This window comes from Hyperolius riggenbachi, chromosome 3 (assembly GCF_040937935.1).
Source record: "Hyperolius riggenbachi isolate aHypRig1 chromosome 3, aHypRig1.pri, whole genome shotgun sequence".
NCBI classification, from domain to species: Eukaryota; Metazoa; Chordata; class Amphibia; order Anura; family Hyperoliidae; genus Hyperolius; species Hyperolius riggenbachi.
The window spans coordinates 436,893,900-436,919,689 of NC_090648.1; the positions used below are offsets into that span (position 1 = coordinate 436,893,900).

Here is a 25,790-nt window from a genome sequence, read left to right on the forward strand (position 1 = left end):
TACTGCAGTGGGGGGGGGGGGGGGCATATTTTACACGAGGGGCGACAGCATCAGGGGTTTCATCGCTCATCCAGGTCGTTCTCACCGTTACCCCCATGCACCTGATTGAGCTTATCAGCCCTACATCTTGCAGCATGTCCGATCAATACATGTGACCAATTTCGGCCTGAAATTGGTTGCATAATCGATCAGGCATGCTCCTAGCAGCACCGATTTACAGCCGCCAAGTCACCTGATGTGTGGCCACCTTTATTCTGTCCTTTATGAGATTTGAATGGTGTTACCTGATTGTAAACCTTGCGTGTCACAGAGAGCTGGAGGACCGAAAGAAGATCCAGCAGCTTCTGGCTCTGGTTGGAACCTGCAGTGGGGAAATCACTTACTTCCATAAGGAACCTCCAAACAAGGTATGCATGGACTGTCTCAGAACGGTTTACCCGAGCATGTGTCAGCAATCAGTACAGTGCATTGTTTTGTCCTGTGTAGGTCACTATACCCCAGCGTCCTGTACGAGTGGGAGATCCGAATGAAAGAAAAGAGCAACATCCAGGCCGCTCAGTGACCGGTAGGTGACAATAGCACTGAGAAGAAGGGTGTGTTATTCACTTGAGGTGTACAGTGGTGCGCTTTTCCAATATTAATGCAACAGATTTTTTTTTTTTTATTTGAGATAATTTTCTCCACGATACAAGCACTTAAAGAGAATCTGTACTCTAAATTTTTACAGCAAAAAGCATACCATTCTATTCATTATGTTCTCCTGGGCCCCTCTGTGCTGTTTCTGCCACTCTTTGCTGCAAACCTGGCTTGTAATTGCCAGTTTTAGGCAGTGTTTACAAACAAACTAACCAGCTTGTGATAGGCTCACATAAGCAGAGTGTGTGAGTCATACAGAGCCTGCAGGGGGCCTGGAGGGGGTGTGTATAGCTTCTACCAATCACAAGCAGCCCTGCACATTCCACACACTCCAGCCTGAGCAGACAGAACCGACTGAAGAAAACAGATTAGATCATATAACAGAGATAACACAGCCACTGTGCAATTAGGAAAGGCAGCAGTAAGCCAGAGCACATTAGAACAGACATAGGAACTTATAGGATAGAAGAACTAAGGCTGAAAATTCTGTTACAGAGTCTCTTTAAAGTGTACCAGAGACGAATAAATGCAAAAGATTTATACATACCTGTGGCTTCTTCTGAAAAATAAAAAGCATGACATAATGAACTGTATGTGTAGTACGCATAATTAATAGAACTTTAGTAGCAAAAAAAAGTCTATTTTTTTATTTTCCATTATATAGTTGTTTTTGTTTTTTGTTTTTTTTATCTTAACATTGCATCATTCTCTTATATTTGCAGCTCACAAACTACACACTGCATTTTAAACTTTGAAACAGCAAAGCTAATAACCCTTTGAACTTCCCTTATCTGAAGTTGTCTTTAACTGTCTCTTTGATGTATAAGCGCTTCAGAAAATGGCACTGTAGCTGTTCCAAGTTGAGTCAGAGAGCTGAGAGAAGCTCTTTTGCATAGATAGCAAGTGAACTTTCTTAACTCTTCCTGTACTGGAAACAATATTAGACTCCTATCTCTGCTGCTAATGTTTTATTTCTTTGCTGCACTACACATACAATTCATTATATCAGAAGAAGTTTACTTTTACATCAGATTCCCTTCAAAGGATACCCGAAGTGACGTTAGACATGGGTATATACAGTGCCTAGCACACAAATAACTATACTGTGTTCCTTTTTTTTCGTTCTCTGTCTGAAAGAGTTAAATATCACGTATGTTATGGCCCATACTCACGGGCTACTAATGTAGCCTGTCGCTAGCACACGGGAGCGTGTGCGTGACAGTTCGGTAACAGCTCGTCGCTAGGTCCCTCCGCATACACACCGCGGAAGAGGGATAGTGACGCGATGGAAGCTGTCACCGACGTTCCTCTCTCCCCCCCCCCCCCCGCCGGAAACTCAGTGTACGGACTGTTAGGTTGCTGTCGCTGGTCCGCATATACACGCGGACTAGCGACAGTTGCGGCGGCAACTGTCGCTGGGCGATTGACCGTGCCAATCGCCTGGCGACAGCAACGACGGTTCGGGGCGCGCGCGCCATACTCACAGGCGACCTGTCGCCGCAACACGCGCGTGCCACGTGGTTGCGGCGACAATTGTAGCCCGTGAGTATGGGCCAGAAGTGGCTGACTCAGACAGGAAGTGACTACAATGTGACCCTCACTGATAAGAAATTCAATCCATAAAAAACTTTCATAGCAGAAAATGGCTTCTAAGAGCAAGAAAGAGATAAAAAGGGGAATTTCTTATCAGTGAGGGTCACACTGTAGTCATTTCCTGACTGAGTCAGCCACTTACATACCTGATATTTAACTCTTTCAGGCAGAGAAAGAAAATAAGGAACACAGCATAGTTATTAGTGTGCTAGGCACTGTACATACACATGTCTATCTCATCATATCACATGTCACTTCGGGTATCCTTTAATATCAGTGATGTGCAGTTATAAATGACATGCTGATACTACCAAAGATAAGCAGATAACGATAGGCAAATATCCAAAACATGTTATATTGTGTACATGCTTATTCAGGGAATGTATTAAAGTTAGTTGTTTCAGGTTTAGGGCTGATTCACATGGGCACTTGGGGACACCTCGCTTAACCAATGTTAAATGCTTCTCTGCAATGGAGCAGAGAAGCGTTTGGCGTATTTCCACTAGCTGCGAATCACGGGCATTTTCTGCATGAGATTTTGTAAATCACACCTTATTGAAATCGATAATCTGCATCCGAATCACTTGCGGCGAAAAACATGATGCCTGTTGCAGTTTTCCTCAGCATGCATTTAAATCATGGCACAGGTAAGGCAATTCGGCTGCAGCTTCACAACAGCAGGGGTGCCACTTCTGATTTAGAAACAGTCGTGGCACCTACTGGAAATGTGCTTTACTGACGTCCAGTCTTTGCGTCGTTTTTTGAGCCTGGCGTTTACACAAACGATGGGGAAAACCACTACCGTCATTTTGTTGAGTGACAAATGCCACCGCAAACGCCACAATTAACACCTATTTGAACTGGACCTTCGTGAAACATGCAGGAGGGGAGGGGCTTAAACAGCTTAGGTCTACTAGTTTATGCATATTTTAAAGGTGATGGCCACAAGTAGATAAAGGGTATTTTTTCCTATTTTGCAGCCACAAAAAAGGGCCCAGTTAGAAGCAATGGAAAGACGGACAGAGCCCAAGTCTCAGAAAAGCCAGATGACCAGACACTTCTGCTGCAGGTGAGGCAGATTACACTACTTTTTTGATTTATACCAACCTGCAATCTGGGCAAGGTAATAACATACCTGTATGTGTGTAGATGAAGCCACTGATGTGCCTTTGCTTTTCTGTCTTCTCTTTTCTCCAGAACTTGCTTAAAGTGTAACTGTCGGACATAAAATCAAAAATCAATTCTTTATTTTTATCTGGGAAACAAGTAATAAGGATGCTAATCAGGCAATCCAAAAGATAAAATCTCTATTACTTTTCTTGTTTATAAATGATCATTCCCCAGTTTACCTGATTCTTATTTGGTACGTTGCCGCTAAAAGGAAGTTGCAGGGCATGCTGGGTTGTCCTTTTTTGCTTCTGTACATTAGTTAAGTCTGAGGGGGAAATAAAGAAGCAAAAAGAGACAACCCAGCATAAACAAGAAAAGTAAAAGAGATTTTAACTTTTGGATTGCCTGGTTAGCATCCTCATTACTTGTTTACCAGATAAAAATAAAGAATTGATTTTTTATTTTATGCCCGACAGTTACACTTTAAAAGCAATATGGCTGCATTTGTACAGATGATATTGATAGTGAATTGCTGTGATTCAGGGATTTGTCTTGTCACCTGTTGGCCATCAGGCAATTTCCCTCTCCCCAAAAAATAAATCCACATCCAAATTAGCTGCTCAGTTACCACTGCTTACTCAGGGATATGGATGCTGCCATATCTATTTTTTTTAAACAATTTTACTTGCCTGGCTGTCCTGCTGATCCGCTGCCTCTAAGACCCTAAATAGGCATGCAGATCAGGTTCTCTGGCTCAGGTCCGACTGGATTACCCACATGCTGGTTTCAGGTGTGTGATTCAGACACCACTGATGTCAGAAAGTTCAGCAGGGCTGCCAGGCAACTGCTATTGTTTTAAAAGGAAATATGGAAGCCTCCATGGCGTACATATAATTAAGCCGGCAGAAAATTTGGGCGGACGGTAAAGCAGAAAAAGTGGGCATCATGTCTACTGTAAAAGTCCTGGCGGCGTTAATTACCATTACCCCTCCAGGCCGCCTTGGACTCTGGGATAAGATGTAATTTGGCTGCCCACTATTCCTGGTGGCTGAATTACGCTGTTTTTAAAGTAAATTGGGCTCCCATCTTTTGACGGCACCCAAACTACAGCCGCTTTAGCTGCAATTCCTGTGGTGGCGACGGCTGCGGCGAAACCTCTAGCGCTGTATTATTTTGCTTCAGCCTCTATGTCCCTCTCACCTCGGGTTCCCTTTAATGCTTGTTGATTCGCTTTTCAAGGTCCTGGGTATTAGCAGCTAGCCACCGCTATGGATTATAGGAAATGTAGTCCTTTGTCCAACAGACAGCTGGTGCAAGAAGTGACATCAACCTCTCCCCATAGCCCTTCTGCTACTAGGACGCAGCATTTTTGCCTTTTATTCACAGCTTTACATATCCCTGGCTGGCTGCAAATGGAAACATTTTTTATTTTTGTATCTTTTCAAATAGAAAGAAAAGTAGGTAGATGTCAAAAATGGTAGATGCGTCAAAACGTAATTTTCTTTAAAGGGGAACTTCAGCCTAAACAAACATACTGTCATTAAGTTGCATTAGTTATGTTAATTAGAATAGATAGGTAATATAATTTTTTTACCCACCCGGTTTTAAAAGAACAGGCAAATGTTTGTGATTCATTGGGCAGCACGGTGGCGTAGTGGTTAACTCTCTCGCCTTGCAGCGCTGGGTCCCTGGTTCGAATCCCAGCCAGGGCACTATCTGCAAAGAGTTTGTATGTTCTCTCCGTGTCTGCGTGGGTTTCCTCCGGGCACTCCGGTTTCCTCCCACAATCCAAAAACATACGGATAAGTTAATTGGCTCCCCTTAAAAATTGGCCCTAGACTACAGTACTTACACTACATAATATAGACATATGACAATGGTAGGGATAAGATTGTGAGCTCCTTTGAGGGACAGATAGTGACAATATATATATATATATATATATATATATATATATATATATATATATATATATATATATATATATATATATATATATATATATATATACATATACATTGTACAGCGCTGCATAATATGTCGGAGCTATATAAATACTAAAATAATAATAATAATAATGGGAGCTGCCATCTTTGTCATGGGGGCAGCCATCTTTTTGGTTGAAAGGAGGTGACAAGGAGCAGGAGACACAGTTACAACTGTCCTGTGTCCTGATAACCCCTCCCAGCTGCACACGCTAGGCTTCAGATGTCAAATTCAAAATGTAAAAAAAAAAATTGCACCAAAACAGCTGAACGAGAGCAACAACATCAGAAATCCCATCATGCTTTGCACAGCATCAGGGGAAAAAAGCCCGGGCAGTTTTCTTCTGCGCAGCTAAAAATGAGGCTTGGATAAGAGAAACAAAGTTCTGATGCCGTGAAACTGTTAAAGAAACACCAGGCATTTTCAATTCTGCTGAGTCGATTTATAGTCTGGAGGTTCACTTTAAGGTCGTAGTTTATCCTTACTTGCAATATAAAAATGGAAAGCTATATCTTCAATGTATCAGGGTGCCCTGAGGCACTGCAACCAGCAGGTAGCCTCTTTGTAAATGCAATTATAGAACACGTGAGTGAGCTAGGGCAAGGCTTTTCAACCTGTGGTACTTTGCTGTTGGCCAGGTGGTACACACCAGGTTTGCCTGCCACTTTATTGCCCGCATGCCACTTGTCCTGGTCCTGTCCTGCCTCCACAAAGTTTGGCTCCTCCTCCCTCGCTCCTTGCTGTGCTGCTCTGCAGCATACTTCAGACTTCAGATCAGTGGGGAAGAGACAGCCAGGCAAATAGTGCACAGTGATGGCGCAGATACAGAAAGGGACATCACTGCTCACTTCCTGTACTTGAAGTATACGTGCCGTCACCATGCACCGTTTGCCTGACTGTCACTTCTCTGCGGCTGGCTTACCGACGATCTGAGGTGTGAACTGATCCACAGGGCAGCACAGCAAGGAGTGAGCAAGGGGGGAGCCGAACTTTGTGGCGAGTCACTGCCTAGCTCTCAGCTCTCTGTTGGTGGGACTAGGCTACCTATAATTAAGCAGGGGGGGGGGGGGGTTGCGAGTACTGTAATAACAGTGCAGGAGATTTGGGCGCTGCCGGCGCCATCATAGGCTGAAATAGGAATTACGGCTATAGCGACGCACAGTCAGTAACTTCGGCGCCATCAGAAGACAGTGCTGAAGTTGCTTTTAAAACACTGCAATTCGGCTTCCAGCAATAGCCGTATACCAGCTGTATCCTGCGCCCAAGCCTCCCGGCGGGCAGTTCATATGTATGCAGGGGGGGGGGGGGGGGGAGAGGAACTTGTATGGCTACCTATATTGGCAATCTACCTACAGATTGCCAATACTGACAATATGTAGGCTTGCAATCTAATTGTAGTCGTTTTCCCCACCAATGCCTCCTACTTTTCCCCTCCCATATGCCCTCTTCTTTTCTTAAAGTGTACCTGTAAGAAAAAAGTGCCCGGGGGGTATTTACCTCAGGGAAGGGGAGGCCTTTGTATCCTAAAGAGGTTTCCCCCTTCCTCCACAGTAGAGGGGATCCAGCTCTGGGAGCCCCAAAGTTCTCCTTGTCGGTGTGTGCGCATGCGCAGTAGTATTTGTTTTCCTTGACTGCAGTGCTTGAGTTTAGGTCTTCTTTAAAGAGGTTCTGTGGGATTCTAAAAATCAATCAAACAAGCTGACACTTATCTGGGGCTTCTATCGACCCCCTGCAGCTGTAATGTCCCGTGCCGTCCTCCTACGATCCTCCGGTCCCGGTTTAATATTCGTCTAAACAGACAAATAATGTTAGCTCCTGCTCGCGTCATCGGGAGCTTACTGCACAGCCGCAGTGTAATAACTCATGTGATTACACTGGGACCGGTGGTGGGGAACGGAGCATCGGAATAGGACAGCGAGGGACATTACCACTGCAGGGGGACGATAGAAGCCCCAGGTAAGTGTTAGCGGAAATTGATTTTAATTGTTTTTTTTCACAAAGTGTCATTTTCCGCTAACTTGTGACAAAAAAATAAAATCTTCTATGAACTCATCATACACCTAACGGAATACCTTGGGGTGTCTGCTTTCTAAAATGAGGTCACTTGTGGGGTTCCTATACTGCCCTGGCATTTTAGGGGCCCTAAACCGTGAGGAGTAGTCTTGAACCCAAATGTCTCAAAATGACCTGTGAAATCCTAAAGGTACTCATTGGACTTTGGGCCCCTTAGCACAGTTAGGCTGCAAAAAAGTGTCACACGTGGTATCGCCGTACTCAGAAGAAGTAGTATAATGTGTTTTGTGGTGTATTTTTACATATAACCAAGCTGGGTGGGAGAAATATCTCTGTAAATGACACATTTTTGATTTTTTTTTACACACAATTGTCCATTTACAGAGAGATTTCTCCCACCCAGCATGGGTATGTGTAAAAATACACCACAAAACACATTATACTACTTCTCCTGAGTATGGCGATACCACATGTGTGACACTTTTTTGCAGCCTAGGTGCGCTATGGGGCCCAACGTCCTATTCACAGGTCATTTTGAGGCATTTGTTTTCTAGACTACTCCTCACGGTTTAGGGCCCCTAAAATGCCAGGGCAGTATAGGAACCCCACAAGTGACCCCATTTTAGAAAGAAGACACCCCAAGGTATTCCATTAGGGGTATGGTGAGTTCATAGAAGATTGTATTTCTTGTTACAAGTTAGTGAAAAATGACACTTTGTGAAAAAAACAATAAAAATCCAATTTCCGCTAACTTTTGACAAAAAATAAAATCTTCTCTGAACTCATCGTACACCTAACTGAATACCTTGGGGTGTCTTCTTTCTAAAATGGGGTCACTTGTGGGGTTCCTATACTGCCCTGGCATTTTACGGGCCCAAAACTGTGAGTAGTCTGGAAACCAAATTTCTCAAAATGACTGTTCAGGGGTATAAGCATCTGCAAATTTTGATGACAGGTGGTCTATGAGGGGGCAAATTTTGTGGAACCGGTCATAAGCAGGGTGGCCTCTTAGATGACAGGATGTATTGGGCCTGATCTGATGGATAGGAGTGCTAGGGGGGTGACAGGAGGTGATTGATGGGTGTCTCAGGGGGCGGTTAGAGGGGAAAATGGATGCAATCAATGCACTGGGGAGGTGATCGGAAGGGGGTCTGAGGGGGATCTGAGGGTTTGGCCGAGTGATCAGGAGCCCATTAGGGCCTGATCTGATGGGTAGGTGTGCTAGGGGGTGACAGGAGGTGATTGATGGGTGTCTCAAGGTGTGATTAGAGGGGGGAAATAGATGCAAGCAATGCACTGGCGAGGTGATCAGGGCTGGGGTCTGAGGGCGTTCTGAGGTGTGGGCGAGTGATTGGGTGCCCTAGGGGCAGATTAGGGTCTAATCTGATGGGTAACGGTGACAGGTGGTGATAGGGGGTGATTGATGGGTAATTAGTGGGTGTTTAGAGGAGAGAAGAGATGTAAACACTGCACTTGGGAGGTGATCTGATGTCGGACCTGTGGGCGATCTATTGGTGTGGGTGGGTGATCAGATTGCCCGCAAGGGGCAGGTTAGGGGCTGATTGATGGGTGGCAGTGACAGGGGGTGATTGATGGGTGGCAGTGACAGGGGGTGATTGACAGGTGATCAGTGGGTTATTACAGGGAATAACAGATGTAAATATTGCACTGGCGAATTGATAAGGGGGGGGGTCTGAGGGCAATTTGAGCGTGTGGGCGGGTGATTGGGTGCCCGCAAGGGGCAGATTAGGGTCTAATCTGATGGGTAACAGTGACAGGTGGTGATAGAGGGTGATTGATGTGTAATTAGTGGGTGTTTAGAGGAGAGAAGAGATGTAAACACTGCACTTGGGAGGTGATCTGATGTTGGATCTGCGGGCAATCTATTGGTGTGGGTGGGTGATCAGATTGCCCGCAAGGGGCAGGTTAGGGGCTGATTGATGGGTGGCAGTGACAGGGGGTGATTGACGGGTGATTGACAGGTGATCAGGGGGGATAGATGCATACAGTACATGGGGGGGGGGGGGGGGTCTGGGGAGAATCTGAGGGGTGGGGGGGTGATCAGGAGGGAGTAGGGGGCAGATTAGGGACTAAAAAAAAAATAGCGTTGACAGATAGTGACAGGGAGTGATTGATGGGTGATTAGGGGGGTGACTGGGTGCAAACAGTGGTCTGGGGGGTGGGCAGGGGGGGTCTGAGGGGTGCTGTGGGCGATCAGGGGGCATGGGGGGGGGGAAATCAGTGTGCTTGGGTGCAGACTAGGGTGGCTGCAGCCTGCCCTGGTGGTCCCTCGGACACTGGGACCACCAGGGCAGGAGGCAGCCAGTATAATAGGCTTTGTATACATTACAAAGCCTATTATACATTGTTTCAGTGGCGATCCGGGTGCTAGTAACCCGCCGGCGCTTCTGAACGGCCGGCGGGTTACAGCGAACGGTGGGCGGAGCCAGTCCCCGGCGGCGATCGCGTCACGAATGACGCAATCGCCGCATAGCCACTCCCGCAGCCGCCCCCGCCGATGGGCGTATTGCGGTCGTTTGGGCCCGGACTTTGCCGCCGCCCATCGGCTGGGGGCGGTCCTTAAGTGGTTAAAAGGAAATAAATATGGCAGCCTCAATATGCCTCTCACTTAATTTCTCCTTCAATTTCTCACTTTTTTCACTGTAGTGGTCCTTTAAACAGTTGGAATTTGGCAGTTGGAAATTTGGCAGTTGGAAATTTGGCAGTTAAAAAATGGCAGTTAAAATTTGACAGTTGGAAAATGGCAGTTAAAATTTGACAGTTAAAAAAATGGCAGTTGGAAAATGACAGTTGGAAAATGGCAGTTGAAAATTGACAGTTGGAAAATGGCAGTTGGAAAATGGCAGTTGAAAATTGACAGTTGGAAAATGGCAGTTGGAAAATGGCAGTTAAAATTTGACAGTTGGAAAATGGCAGTTAAAATTTGACAGTTGGAAAATGGCAGGTAAAATTTGACAGTTGGAAAATGGCAGGTAAAATTTGACAGTTGGAAAATGGCAGGTAAAATTTGACAGTTGGAAAATGGCAGGTAAAATTTGACAGTTGGAAAATGGCAGGTAAAATTTGACAGTTGGAAAATGGCAGGTAAAATTTGACAGTTGGAAAATGGCAGTTGACATTTGACAGTTGGAAAATGGCAGTTGACATTTGACAGTTGGAAAATGGCAGTTGACATTTGACAGTTGGAAAATGGCAGTTGAAATTTGACAGTTGGAAAATGGCAGTTTAAATTTGACAGTTGGAAAATGGCAGTTGAAATTTGACAGTTGGAAAATGACAGTTAAAAAATGGCAGTTGGAAATTGACAGTTGGAAAATGGCAGTTGAAAATTGACAGTTGGAAAATGGCAGTTTGAAAATGACAGTTGGAAAATGGCAGTTAAAATTTGACAGTTAAAAAATGGCAGTTGGAAAATGACAGTTGGAAAATGGCAGTTGGAAATTGACAGTTGGAAAATGGCAGTTGAAAATTGACAGTTGGAAAATGGCAGTTGAAAATTGACAGTTGGAAAATGGCAGTTGAAATTTGACAGTTTGAAAATAACAGTTTGAAAATGACAGTTGGAAAATGGCAGTTAAAATTTGACAGTTAAAAAATGGCAGTTGGAAAATGGCAGTTGAAAATTGACAGTTGGAAAATGGCAGTTGAAAATTGACAGTTGGAAAATGACAGTTGGAAAATGGCAGTTAAAAGTTAAACTGCCATTTTCCAACTGCCATTTTCCAACTGCCATTTTCCAACTGCCATTTTCCAACTGTCATTTTCCAACTGTCATTTTCCAACTGTCAAATTTTAACTGTCATTTTCCAACTGTCAAATTTTAACTGCCATTTTCCAACTGTCAAATTTTAACTGCCATTTTCCAACTGTCAAATTTTAACTGCCATTTTCCAACTGTCAAATTTTAACTGCCATTTTCCAACTGTCAAATTTTAACTGCCATTTTCCAACTGTCAAATTTTAACTGCCATTTTCCAACTGTCAAATTTTAACTGCCATTTTCCAACTGTCAAATTTTAACTGCCATTTTCCAACTGTCAAATTTTAACTGCCATTTTCCAACTGTCAAATTTTAACTGCCATTTTCCAACTGTCACATTTTAACTGCCATTTTCCAACTGTCACATTTTAACTGCCATTTTCCAACTGTCACATTTTAACTGCCATTTTCCAACTGTCACATTTTAACTGCCATTTTCCAACTGTCACATTTTAACTGCCATTTTCCAACTGTCACATTTTAACTGCCATTTTCCAACTGTCACATTTTAACTGCCATTTTCCAACTGTCACATTTTAACTGCCATTTTCCAACTGTCACATTTTAACTGCCATTTTCCAACTGTCACATTTTAACTGCCATTTTCCAACTGTCATTTTTAAACTGCCATTTCTCAACTGTTATTTTCCAACAGCCAAATTTCAACTGTTTTTCGACTGCCATTATTTTCCAACTGTCATTTTTCAACTTCCATTTTTCGACTATCCTTTTCCAATTGTTTCCTTCTTTCTTTCCTATTTTATTTATTTTGCAAACACAAGCCTTGAGATCCTCAGTGTTGAATGTTGATTTGCCACCTCATTTTGTGTTTTGGGGGCTACATTTGCATCACGATTTGCACAATTTAAAACTGGCTATCTCTAACAGTGACAGGTGTCAGATATGGTGGCTGGATAGTGTAATGGTTAAGGGCTCTGCCTCTGACACAGGAGACCTGGGTTCAAATCTTGGCTCTTCCTATTCAGTAAGCCAGCACCTATTCCGTAAGGAGTTCTTTGGGCAAGACTCCTTAACACTGTTACTGCCTACTGAGTGCGCTCTAGTGGCTGCCTAACAAGCGCTTTGAGTCCGACAGGAGAGAAGCGCTATACAAAAAAGGAATTATTATATGGATAACTGTAGAGAGGGAGTGGAAGAAAAAGCCTATGTTGGTGTTTTATCTTCCTATCTTGCTCCCAGTCGAATGACCCATTTATTTGCTTTAACTTTCATAGTGGTTCTCTTTCCAGGCTAGAACTTTTAGCCACCTTTGAAACTTGTCCACACATTCTCTACCTTAGTGTTTGGTACTTGTGTTCCTCCACGATGGTGACCCTCTTTTTCTTGGGCTACTTCAAATGTATTTATTTATTGTGCATTATGGTGATTTATTGTTGCGGAGTTGTTTTTCAGATGGACTTGCACTGTTTTTTTCTTGATAAAGAGGTACTTTGTTGCTTTGGAATTTTGGATTATCTTAATTACAGAATGAATTACAGATCTTTCTATACCAATTTTTTTGGAGTGCCAACCATTTACTTCTCTTTACAAAAATGTATGGAACGTGTTTTGCTCTGCATGGGAGTATAAATTGAAATGAGACAGCACTGTGTTGGCACAGAAATGCATGCAGCAGCTCATTGTCAGAACACAGCACAGCACCTGAGAGTCTGAGATATTACTGAAATAAGCTCAGCAATGCAGCAGTACATCCTGACCTTCACGGTTGTTATCAAATTACCATTTTAACCAGCTGAGCGGTCTGGACGAGCTCAGCTCGTCCAACACCGCCGGCGGCTGCCGCTCAGGCCCTGCTGGGCCGATTTTAACGAAATAAAAAGCAGCACACGCAGCCGGCACTTTGCCAGCCGCGTGTGCTGCCTGATCGCCGCCGCTCTGCGGCGATTCGCCGCGAGCAGCGGCGAAAGAGGGCCCCCCTAGCCGCCTGAGCCCAGCGTAGCCGGAACAAAAAGTTCCGGCCAGCGCTAAGGGCTGGATCGGAGGCGGCTGACGTCAGGACGTCGGCTGACGTCGATGACGTCACTCCGCTCGTCGCTATGGCGACGATATAAGCAAAACAAGGAAGGCCGCTCATTGCGGCCTTCCTTGTTTATTCTGGGCGCCGGAGGCGATCGGAAGATCGCCTCCGGAGCGCCCTCTAGTGGGCTTTCATGCAGCCAACTTTCAGTTGGCTGCATGAAATAGTTTTTTTTTTATTTAAAAAAAACCCTCCCGCAGCCACCCTGGCGATTTAATCAGAACGCCAGGGTGGTTAAAGGACCATTACAGTGAAAAAGTAAGCAGTTAAAATCTTTCAGAACCAACATGTTTTGGACTAGTCGAGTTCCTCATTGGGGATAAAAAGGGTTTTCTTTGTTTTTTAAAATAATTTCCTAAATGGCAGTTGCTAAGTCTAACTGCCAAAATAGGACCAGCCAGCATCCCTACTCGAACACTATTTTGGCAGTCAGACTTAACAATGGCCGTTCAGCAAATGCTTTTGAAAACAAAGGGAAACCCTGAGACTCCATCGTGAGGAGATGGACTAGTCCAAAACCTGTTGGTTCTGTCAGCTTTTGAAGCGGACCTAAACTGAGAGCTTCCTCAACTTCCATAGCATCATAACTTTAAAAAAAAATTTCTTTGTTACAACTTACAGAAATCTTACAAGAACCCTGCAGTGTTTACTTTGTTGTTTACTTGTTGATAAGGCCTAATTAGACAGGCTAATCTCTCTAGACCAGGGCTTTGCACCTGTGGTACGCTTGCCACCGGAGGTACTTTGCTGTTGGCCAGGCGGTACACACCAGATTTGCCTGCCACTTTTTTGTCCACCTGCCACTTGTCCTGTTCCTGTTCTGCCTCCATAAAGTTTGGCTCCCCCTCCCTCGCTCCTTGCTGTGCTTCTCTGCGGCATACTTCAGACCTCAGATTAGTGTGGAGGAGACAGCCAGGCCAACGGTGCACAGTGATGGCGCAGATACAGAAAGTGACATCACTGCTCATTTGAAGTATACACGCCGTCACTGTGCACCGCTTGCCTGGCTGTCTCTTCACTGCGGCTGGCTTACCAATGATCTGAGGTGTGAACTATTCCACAGGGCAGCACAGCAAGGAGTGAGCAAGGGGGGATCCGAACTTTGTGGTGAGTCACTGCCTAGCTCTCAGGTGGTGGGGCCAGGCTGCCTATAATTAAGCGTGGGGGGGGGGGGGTGTGAAACTTGTATGGCTACCTATATTGGCAATCTACCTCTAGATTGCCAATACTGACAATATGTAGGCTAGCAATCTAATTTTCCTACTTTTCCCCTCCCAAATGCCTTTTTTTCCTTAAAGTGTACCTTGTAAGAAAAAAGTGCCCCTGGGTACTTACCTCAGGGAAGGGGAGGCCTTTGTATCCTAAAGAGCAAAACTTAGTGTATTTGCCTTCTTAACATTCCCGGTAGTTTGGGTCACCCTGAGCTGCTTGGTTACTCTGTTATCCTAGAGGTTTCCCCCTTCCTCCTCAGTAGATGGGATCCAGTGCTGGGAGCCCCATAGTTCTCCTCATCGGTGTGTGCGCATGCACAGTAGCTGCTCTCCGTTCAGACTCCAGCAGAAACAGCCAAGCCCGATTGCATCCAATCTACTGTGCAGGCACACTGGTGGTACTTGAAAGTTTTCAGGCGATAAAAGTGGTACAATTAGTGGAAAGGTTGAAAAGCCCTGAGCTAGGGCTTTCATAAAACTGAGCACACTCCTCAATCTCACCAGATAGAGGCGCTGCAGGCCCAACTTGAGGAGCAGACTCGTCTCTCCAAGGAGCAGGTCGGGTCACTACTGGATGACAGGAGAATCCGGATGGAGGAGGCTCAGGTGCAGCATCAGAGGGACCAGGACAAGATCAAAGAAGTCACAGAAAAGTGAGTTTCCAAACTTTCCACTTCCTTTCTGTTTTTTTTTTTTGTTTGTTTTTTTTACTTTTCTATACACATGTTACAGGTATGTGCTGTATTCCAACTCCAGGCACAAAGGTTTTCTTACTCCTGTGCAGCTTTCTGTTGAGAAGCTCCTCGATCAAATACATAGTTTGGTTGGAAAAACATCCACCCATCAAGTTGAACCAGGAGAAAAAAAAACATGAATAAATAAGTAAAAATTAAATACATTTCTGTCAAGCGCCCTTACATATCCCAGAAGGCAAAAAAAAAAAAAACGTAGGCTTGGGCCAATTAACCATTAAAGTGGATCCGAGGGTGAACTTTTACTCATTGCATAATTGTGTTCCTTTCCTATTGTTTATAGGGCATTCCTCAAGCCAAATACTTTTTTGTTTTTGTTTTAATACTCTAATTCCCTATAAACTAAATAAACCACGCCCACAGGTTTTCAGAGAGCCTTGGCAGTAGCAAGGGTTCATGGGAGCTCAGTCTGGGCAGGAGGAGGAGGAGGTGTTACTAGCCATTGATTTCAGAGGCAGAGGGGAGGAGGAGGGAGGAGGAGGGGGGATTGGGCTGAGTGCTCAAGATACAGATAAGCCTGCCTCTGTGTAATGTTTACAATCAACATGGCTGCTGTCATTGTATCGCAGGAAGAAATACTCATTTTCTATTAAAGCTGTTTGCAGCTAGATTTGCTGTGTAAACTATCTAAACTGTAGATAAGATATATAGACAAGTTACTTGTTATAGTCTTTCATCTCGGATCCGCTTTAAAGAACAAGCGACACCCATGCTAACCTACAAATAAAACACACACACACACACACACACACACACACACACACACACACACACACACACACACACACACACACACACACACACACACACACACCTTCTACTTACATAACAGATGTATTGTGCTATCCACGTAATGATTCCTGTGAATTTTATAAAGGAAAAGCAGAAGATCCTATTCTAGACAGTGGCCATTTTGCCAAGCTAATGCTGACATCATATCCTCCCTGACTCTTGTTTTCCCCCTCCCTTCTCTTGCTCATTGTGTATTCATTAGCTGCCCTCCTCCCGAGTTTTCGGACACTCCCACTGAGGTGTATACTAACAACTGCACTGTCTTTTTTTTTTATTTACACATCCAATCACTGAGTCACCTCCGCCTTGCTTGTAAACACAAGTGATCAGAGGGTGTTTCTGATAAGCAGCTAGGAAGGGAAATAAATGGAAGATGAGTAATATATTATAGATAAAAAGAACTCCCAGCATTCAACTCTTTGGCACTAGGGCCAGTGCTCCTAAAGTATGTGATAACTACAAACCATAACAGCAGAAAAAGTTTTGCAAGTTTTGAATGCAGGATTAGCATCTTTATCACTTAATACACTCAGACCAGTTGCTGTTGAAATTTGATTTTTATGGTGACAATACCGCTTTAAATTGCTTCCTGGCTCAAGACATCACTTCTGCTGCTGCCTGATATTCATTTAGTGAATGAAGCATGCCCACTTTTGACACAACAACATAGTACAGAGCATGGCAAAGCCGCACAGAGCCATCTGTGACTGTGCCATTGCGAGTAATATGATGGGCTGGAATGCGCTATGCTGCTGTGACAGCACTGTAGTAATCTACAAAATAAAGTAGCACTCTGCCAGAGATTTCTGTGTGTGACCTGCAGAAGCTGTTGGACTGTACCAACTTTTTTTCCAGAACTTCACAGGGAGAGTTTTTATCAGCACAATGACTGCTGCATACTCTCCCCTGTAAAATAGTGAGCTCTTCTGAATGTCCATCTGAAACTGCAGAACCCTACAGACAAGAAGATAAGATTGTAAGAGAATACAAAACATTCTACAATTTGAAATATGAATATTTAAAGCGCACTTGAATGCTCTAAGAGATAAGCAAGAGCATAATAACCTTTTAAAGAAAAAACATTTCTTTGTTACAGCTGATACAAATCCTGCAATAAATCTGCAGTGTGTCTACTTCCTGCTGTCATGGAAGCAGACAAAGGGTTAACACCCTGTGTTTACAAATTGGCTGCTCTGCCGAGGCAGCCAGCTGACACAGCTGAGAGATAAAATTACAAGTGTGATTAGTCAAAGATGGGGGAATTAGACAGGCTAAACTCTAAATACACACAGGGCTGTTTTCCTTGTGTCCTGCGCAAGGCTGGGGCAAATAAAATTACCATCTGCACTTATCGATGTGCTGACACGGTTACAAACTGAAATTGAAAAAAATTGAATAACAACAATTTGCTATAAGTATCAGGTCTACACACATTTTGTAACTTTTTTAAAAAAAGTGGATCCGAGATGAACTTTTATTCATTGCATAATTGTGTTCCTTTCCTATTGTTTATAGGGCATTTCTCAAGCCAAATACTTTTTTGTTTTAATACTCTAATTCCCTATAAACTAAGCAAGCCTCGCCCACAGCTTTTCAGAGAGCCTTGGCATTTTCAGATAGTAGCAAGGGCTCATGGGAGCTCAGTCTGGGCAGGAGGAAGGGAAGGTATTACTAGCCAGAGATTTCAGAGGCAGAAGGGAGGAGGAGGGGGGATTAGGTTTTTTCCACAGGCTGAGTGCTGGAGATGTAGATCAGCTTGCCTGTGTGTAATGTTTACAAACAACATCGTATCACAGGAAGAAATAATCATATTCTGTTGAAGCTGTTGGCAGCTAGATTTGCTGTGTAAACTATTTAAACTTTAGATAAGATATATAGACAAGTTACTTGTTATAGTTAGTTTTTACCTCGGATCCGCTTTAATAAAAGTTGAATTTCACTTTAACAGAGACCTGTGATAAATCTCCACATATATATTACAGTATATGTTTGCCTGAAAGCCCTCACAGAATTCTACTTGCTGTAGGTTGAACAAGACTCAGAAGCTTCTGTACGAGAGCACCCGGGACTTCTTGCAGCTGAAGTTTGAGGGCCGAGCCAATGAGAAGTCTTGGATGGCGGAGAAAGACCGGCTCCTGCAGGAGTTGGATCGCTGCCGGGAACAACTGGTCCTGAGCCGTGACCCGGAACGGGAGAAAGAGCAGGAGATAGAGATCTTCCGACTGTCACAGGCTGAGAGAGCCGCTCGCACATCACGGAGCGAAGAAGTCAAGGTGTGACCCTCATCTATTTGTACGGTATAGCTCAGGTGCCCAGTCTCCCCCCCCCCCCCCCCCCCCACCACCACCACCACCACCACCACCACCACCACAATCTCCAAACATGTTTGAGTAGAATCCCCCCTCCCCCAGCCTTATTCCCAAACAAAATTATGCAAGACAGATCTTTAGTTCAGCAAGCACACTTTTGGCTGTGTGGCTGCCACCAAAATGTCAACACGAGACTCGGCGGGCGCTCCTGCTAACAAGCCCACGTGAACTGCTGTGTGCAGGGCCACGGACTCATTTGCAGCCCTCATTGGCTGTTGCTGCATGTACTGCTGGAGGGGTCATGGTCACTTCTGCCATGCTAGTGGATGTCGCTACACTCCGCTTCTTTCTGTGTGTGACTGCACTCTACGCAGTAGTCCTTTGCGAAATGCTGGTAGATTTATTTATTGTATTTATAAAGCGCCAACATATTACACAGCGCTGATCGCAATCGACGCAATAGGCAACCCCTGGTATAGATAACAGTCTCTGCTTCACAATTGGCTCCCACCATTTAGTGCCATGTATATAGACAAGTGAGTATTTGCCTTTGTAACGTGTAGAGAGAAAGATGATGCACCGTTACGGTGTGAGTCTCCATTTTTGATCTGTCAAGAATGCAATAGAAATGTATAGGAATGGATATCCTTGAGATTAATCACTTAGTCTAATGTTATAGGGTACTAGTCGCAAAGCCTGTTACATAACTGGTGTTTGAGAACATCCTCTTAGCCTAACGCCTCATCCATGGCCTTGCATGCGCACCCTGAGGGTGCGTACACACGACCAATTTTAATAGACCAATGACTGGGCAATTTTACCACTTCCGTGGCCCTCACACACAATCTGCTCATAGTATTCAAAACATCTTGGCCTTCACACTACATGGAATTGGTAAAATTGGCCAATCACTGACCAATAAAAATTGGATGTGTGTATACAACTTGAGTAGTATGAATTACTGTATTCAGATGACCTTTCCCCACCTCAGTGCTGCTAATGTTCAAATTAGATTTAAGTATATTTTCATTCATCATGAGTAGAACTTTCTCTATGGCTAATCCCCCCACCCATCTCCATCGTCTATGTGACAACCTTAGACTAACCGTAACCCTTCACTAACAATAAACACCCAGCACTTCTGTAGATATACTGGATATTCTAACCCTTTAAAGAGAAACTCCGACTAAGAATTGAACTTTATCCCAATCACTAGCTGATATCCCCTTTTACATGAGAAATCTATTCCTTTTCACAAACAGACCATCAGGGGGCGCTGTATGTATGATATTGTGGTGAAACCCCTCCCACAAAGAAATTCTGAGTGCGTACTCTTGGCAGTTGTTTTCTGTCTGTGAACCCTGTTGCATTGTGGGAAATAGCTGTTTACAGCAAGCAGCAGCTACATCACTTGCCAGCAGTAAAAATGTCACCATGTGATAAATGTCAGAATATAAATCAGGGATTTAAAATATTTTACAATGGGCAAACACTGACTAAATCATTTATACATAATTATTGTAAAAATGAAGCACTTTTTTTATTACATTATTTTCACTGGAGTTCCTCTTTAACTCCAAGCTGTTGTGGTGGCTGGATGGTGTAATGGTTAACGGCTCTGCCTCTGACATGGGAGACCAGGGTTCGAATCTCGGCTCTACCTGTTCAGTAAGCCAGCACCTATTCAGTAGGAGACCTTTGGCAAGTCTCCCTAACACTGCTACTGCCTATAGAGCGCGCCCTAGTGGCTGCTGCTCTGGCGCTTTGAGTCCGCCAGGAGAAAAGCGCGATATAAATGTTATTTGTCTTGTCTCTTGTCTTGTCTGTTGACATTAACCCCCTAACCTGTTATATGCTTCACTAACCTATCAACTGAACTATTTTTTCTAAGTTACCCAGTACTACCTGGCACTGACCTGAACACTAATCTGCCTTGCTCTTTCCACTTCCTCATACTAGCCATGCTTAACAATCAGGTTGGGGAGCAATGATGGTTTGGTCTCCTGGTGCTGCATCAAAAGGACTGGGCGCCAAGAAGAAACTTCTTTACCCAGAAGAATCATAGCACTAATACAATGAAGATAAACACTTTTGGGAATTTCACTGTGGACTCCTGATTATTATTATTATTATTATTATTATTTTGTAAATCTAGTAGGAGGGGGGAGCTCCTTGTAATCAGTGTGGCAGATGTGTGGAGCTCAGTGTGCAGTAGAGCAGACCTCTTATCACTAGAGTAGCCAAGGGATAGAAGAACCCGGCAGGAAGGCCTTGGGTATGGGTTTTTAGGTGTGCAGTGCGAGGAAGTTGAGAGTGCAGAGACCATCACAGTCCTTGAGAGCGAGAGTCCAGCAGGGGAATGGGGAGCATCTGGCAATGGTTGCAGGAGTTGTGTACAGCTGGGAAATTAACAATCACATGACAAAGATCCCCCAGAGATAAGAGAAGCTGTTAAGTCATCTGGTTCTCCAACCACAGCTCAACACTAGATTAAAGGGAACTAAGCACCCTTTCTTTCCCTGGAATGTTTCCTGGTTTGTAATAGCTATTGGAGCTGCCATGTTTCCCCCTCTCCTCCTCGCCATCCTTATTTACAGAAGTCGCAGATGCTATCTTCACACATTACCTCTGTATACACCCCTTAAAGAGACTCTGTAACAATTTTCATCCTTGTTTCTTCTATCCTATAAGTTCCTATGCCTGTTCTAATGTGCTCTGTCTAACTGCAGCCTTTCCTACTTGCACAGTGGCTGTATTATCTCTTTTATATGATCTAATCTTCTCTCCCTTGTTGGGTCTGTCGGGCTGAGGCAGTCAAGCTGGAATGTGCTGTGCTGCTTGTGATTGGCTAGAAGCTATACACACCCTATCCAGGCTCCCTGCACACTCTGTATGACTCACATACTGACCTACTCTCAGCCTATTACTTGCTATGTCTTTTCTTTGTAAACACTGCATAAAAATGGCAATTACAAAAATGGCAGTTACAAGCCAGGATTGCAGCAGGGAGTGGCAGAAACAGCACAGAGGGGCCCAGGAGAACATAATGAATAGAATGGTATGCTTTTTATTGTAAGAATTTTAGAGTACAGATTCTCTTTAAAGCAGTTGTCCTTATTACCCATCCTCCTCTGTTGATGAAAAGGTATTGTTCACTATTACTTACATCTTTAGCTGTCTAAACCCTCTGCGGTCGTGCTGTTTGGCTGAAGTAGGCTAATAAAACTTGTGCTAAACTTTAAATGTAAAATTAAAAGGTAAAATGGAATTTTTTTTATTTTTTTTTTAATAATGAGACACATTGTTGGCATGCACTTTTTTAATGTGCTGTTGAGATGCCCTGGGTGCTAAAAATGGTGCTTGGATCACTTTAAGGCTGGTTGTACACTGAATAAGTTGCTTTCAGCTATAATGCAACTGATGAGAAGGAATTTTACATATTTCCCTGTGGGCCAGTTTACATCTATGTCATAACACATAGATGTTGTTAACTGGCCCATAGGCAAACATGGAAAATTTGCAATAATGCTTCCCATGCTGCATTCAGTCTGTCTTACGAAGTCTGTTTCTGTATTGACTTGTTGCAGAGCCTCAGTGAGCAGCTTACACAAGCTCAGCGTCTGGCAGACATGTACCGCGAGCAGTGTGTGGCCCTGGAGGATGACCTGGCCAAGATCCGGGAGGAAGGGGATGTTGGGCGAGAGATCTTCAAGGTGAGACTGACGTCAAATAAATGAACCTGAGTTCCATTCTGCAAAGGCCATAAAGAGGAGTAGGGCAGGGGCTAAAATGGTGTGGTCTAATTCAGCACATACAAATATTAAACCTTTTTCACTTAAAAATCCATATGGACATCAGCCTGTAACGATGCAGCCACCTCCCTACATTTCTTTCCCTTCCTCTGTCTAAGGTCTTTGCATAGATTCTTTTTTTGTGAGTATGTGCTCAGAAGAAACAAACATTTTAGTCAGGTAAGTATGCTTTACTTAACCACTTGAGGACCACAGTCTTTTCGCCCCTTAAGGACCAGAGCCTTTTTCTCCATTCAGACCACTGCAGCTTTCACGGTTTATTGCTCAGTCATACAACCTACCACCTAAATGAATTTTACCTCCTTTTCTTGTCACTAATACAGCTTTCTTTTGGTGCTATTTGATTGCTGCTGCGAGTTTTACTTTTTATTATATTCATCAAAAAAGACATGAATTTTGTCAAAAAAATGACTTTTTTTAACTTTCTGTGCTGGCATTTTTCAAATAAAGTAAAATTTCCTATACATTTGAGCGCGAAAGTTATTCTGCTACATGTCTTTGATAAAAAAAAAACCCATTCAGTGTATATTTATTGGATTGGGTAAAAGTTATAGCGTTTACAAACTATGGTGCCAAAAGTGAATTTTCCCATTTTCAAGCATCTCTGACTTTTCTGCGCACCTGTCAGGTTTCATGAGGGGCTAAAATTCCAGGATAGTACAAATACCCCCCAAATGACCCCATTTTGGAAAGAAGACATCCCAAAGTATTCAGTGAGAGGCATGGTGAGTTCATAGAAGATTTTATTTTTTGTCACAAGTTAGCGGAAAATGACACTTTGTAACAAACAAAAAAAAAGTTTCCATTTCTTCTAACTTGCGACAAAAAAAAATGAAATCTGCCACGGACTCACTATGCTCCTCTCTGAATACCTTGAAGTGTCTACTTTCCAAAATGGGGTCATTTGTGGGGTGTGTTCAGTGTCCTGGCATTTTGGGGGGTGCCTAATTGTAAGCACCCCTGTAAAGCCTAAAGATGCTCATTGGACTTTGGGCCCCTTAGCGCAGTTAGGCTGCAAAAAAGTGCCACACATGTGGTATTGCCGTACTCAGGAGAAGTAGTATAATGTGTTTTGGGGTGTATTTTTACACATACCCATGCTGGGTGGGAGAAATATCTCCGTAAATGACAATTTTTTTTTATTTTTTTTACACACAATTGTCAATTTATAGAGATATTTCTCCCACTCAGCATGGGTATGTGGAAAAATACACCCCAAAACACATTATACTACTTCTCCTGAGTACGGCGATACCACATGTGTGGCACTTTTTTGCACCCTAACTGCGCTAAGGGGCCCAAAGTCCAATGAGTACCTTTAGGATTTCACAGGTCATTTTGAGAAATTTCGTTTCAAGACTGCTCCTCACGGTTTAGGGCCCCTAAAATGCCAGGACAGTATAGGAATCCCACAAATTACCCCATTTTAGAAAGAAGACACCCCAAGGTATTCCATTAGGAGTATGGTGAGTTCATAGAAGATTTTTTTTTTTTTGTCACAAGTTAGCGGAAATTGATTTTAATTGTTTTTTTTCACAAAGTCATTTTCCGCTAACTTGTGACAAAAATAAAATCTTCTATGAACTCACCATACTCCTAACGGAATACCTTGGGGTGTCTTCTTTCTAAAATGGGGTCATTTGTGGGGTTCCTATACTGCCCTGGCATTTTAGGGGCCCTAAACCGTGAGGAGCAGTCTTGAAACCAAATGTCGCAAAATGACCTGTGAAATCCTAAAGGTACTCATTGGACTTTGGGCCCCTTAGCGCACTTAGGGTGCAAAAAAGTGCCACACATGTGGTACCGCCGTACTCAGGAGAAGTAGTATAATGTGTTTTGGGGTGTATTTTTACACATACAGATGCTAGGTGGGAGAAATATCTCTGTAAATGACAATTATTTGATTTTTTTTACACACAATTGTCCATTTACAGAGAGATTTCTCCCACCCAGCATGGGTATGTATAAAAATACACCCCAAAACACATTATACTACTTCTTCTGAGTACGGCGATACCACATGTGTGACACTTTTTTGCAACCTAGGTGCGCTAAGGGGCCTAACGTCCTATTCACAGGTCATTTTGAGGCATTTGTTTTCTAGACTACTCCCCACGGTTTAGGGCCCCTAAAATGCCAGGGCAGTATAGGAACCCCACAAGTGACCCCATTTTAGAAAGACACCCCAAGGTATTCCGTTAGGGGTATGGTGAGTTCATAGAAGATTTTATTTTTTGTCACAAGTTAGTGAAAAATGACACTTTGTGAAAAAAAACAATAAAAATCCAATTTCCGCTAACTTTTGACAAAAAATAAAATCTTCTATGAACTCATCATACACCTAACAGAATACCTTGGGGTGTCTTCTTTCTAAAATGGGGTCACTTGTGGGGTTCCTATACTGCCCTGGCATTTTACGGGCCAAAAACTGTGAGTAGTCTGGAAACCAAATTTCTCAAAATGACTGTTCAGGGGTATAAGCATCTGCAAATTTTGATGACAGGTGGTCTATGAGGGGGCACATTTTGTGGAAACTGTCATAAGCAGGGTGGCCTCTTAGATGACAGGATGTATTGGGCCTGATCTGATGGATAGGAGTGCTAGGGGGGTGACAGGAGGTGATTGATGGGTGTCTCAGGGGGCGGTTAGAGGGGAAAATAGATGCAATCAATGCACTGGGGAGGTGATCGGAAGGGGGTCTGAGGGTTTGGCCGAGTGATCAGGAGCCCACACGGGGCAAATTAGGGCCTGATCTGATGGGTAGGTGTGCTAGGGGGTGACAGGAGGTGATTTATGGGTGTCTCAAGGTGTGATTAGAGGGGGGAAATAGATGCAAGCAATGCACTAGCGAGGTGATCAGGGCTGGGGTCTGAGGGCGTTCTGAGGTGTGGGCAGGTGATTGGGTGCCCGCAAGGGGCAGATTAGGGTCTAATCTGATGGGTAACAGTGACAGGTGGTGATAGGGGGTGATTGATGGGTAATTAGTGGGTGTTTAGAGGTGAGAAGAGATGTAAACACTGCACTTGGGAGGTGATCTGATGTCGGATCTGCGGGCGATCTATTGGTGTGGGTGATCAGATTGCCCGCAAGGGGCAGGTTAGGGGCTGATGGGTGGCAGTGACAGGGGGTGATTGATGGGTGGCAGTGACAGGGGGTGATTGATGGGTGGCAGTGACAGGGGGTGATTGATGGGTGATTGACAGGTGATCAGTGGGTTATTACAGGGAATAACAGATGTAAATATTGCACTGGCGAATTGATAAGGGGGGGTCTGAGGGCAATCTGAGCGTGTGGGCGGGTGATTGGGTGCCCGCAAGGGGCAGATTAGGGTCTGATCTGATGGGTAACAGTGACAGGTGGTGATAGGGGGTGATTGATGGGTAATTAGTGGGTGTTTAGAGGAGAGAATAGATGTAAACACTGCGCTTGGGAGGTGATCTGATGTCGGATCTGCGGGCGATCTATTGGTGTGGGTGGGTGATCAGATTGCCCGCAAGGGGCAGGTTAGGGGCTGATTGATGGGTGGCAGTGACAGGGGGTGATTGATGGGTGGCAGTGACAGGGGGTGATTGACAGGTGATCAGTGGGTTATTACAGGGAAGAACGGATGTAAATAATGCACTGGCGAATCGATAAGGGGGGGTTTGAGGGCAATCTGAGCGTGTGGGCGGGTGATTGGGTGCCCGCAAGGGTCTAATCTGATGGGTAACAGTGACAGGTGGTGATAGGGGGTGATTGATGGGTGATTGATGGGTAA

At 44.0% G+C, this 25,790-nt stretch overlaps 1 protein-coding gene across 6 annotated transcripts in view; it reads left to right on the forward strand.

Moving 5' to 3' along the window:
* Positions 1-25,790, forward strand: part of CCDC77 (coiled-coil domain containing 77) — a 58,179-nt gene that overhangs the window by 21,798 nt on the left and 10,591 nt on the right. For all 6 annotated transcript variants that reach the window (XM_068277682.1, XM_068277683.1, XM_068277680.1 and 3 more), the window contains exons 5-10: positions 311-407; positions 487-565; positions 3,210-3,298; positions 14,873-15,021; positions 17,939-18,185; positions 21,809-21,934. In XM_068277682.1, coding sequence (XP_068133783.1) covers positions 311-407; positions 487-565; positions 3,210-3,298; positions 14,873-15,021; positions 17,939-18,185; positions 21,809-21,934 — 787 coding nt within the window. The remainder of the gene's footprint in view (positions 1-310; positions 408-486; positions 566-3,209; positions 3,299-14,872; positions 15,022-17,938; positions 18,186-21,808; positions 21,935-25,790) is intronic.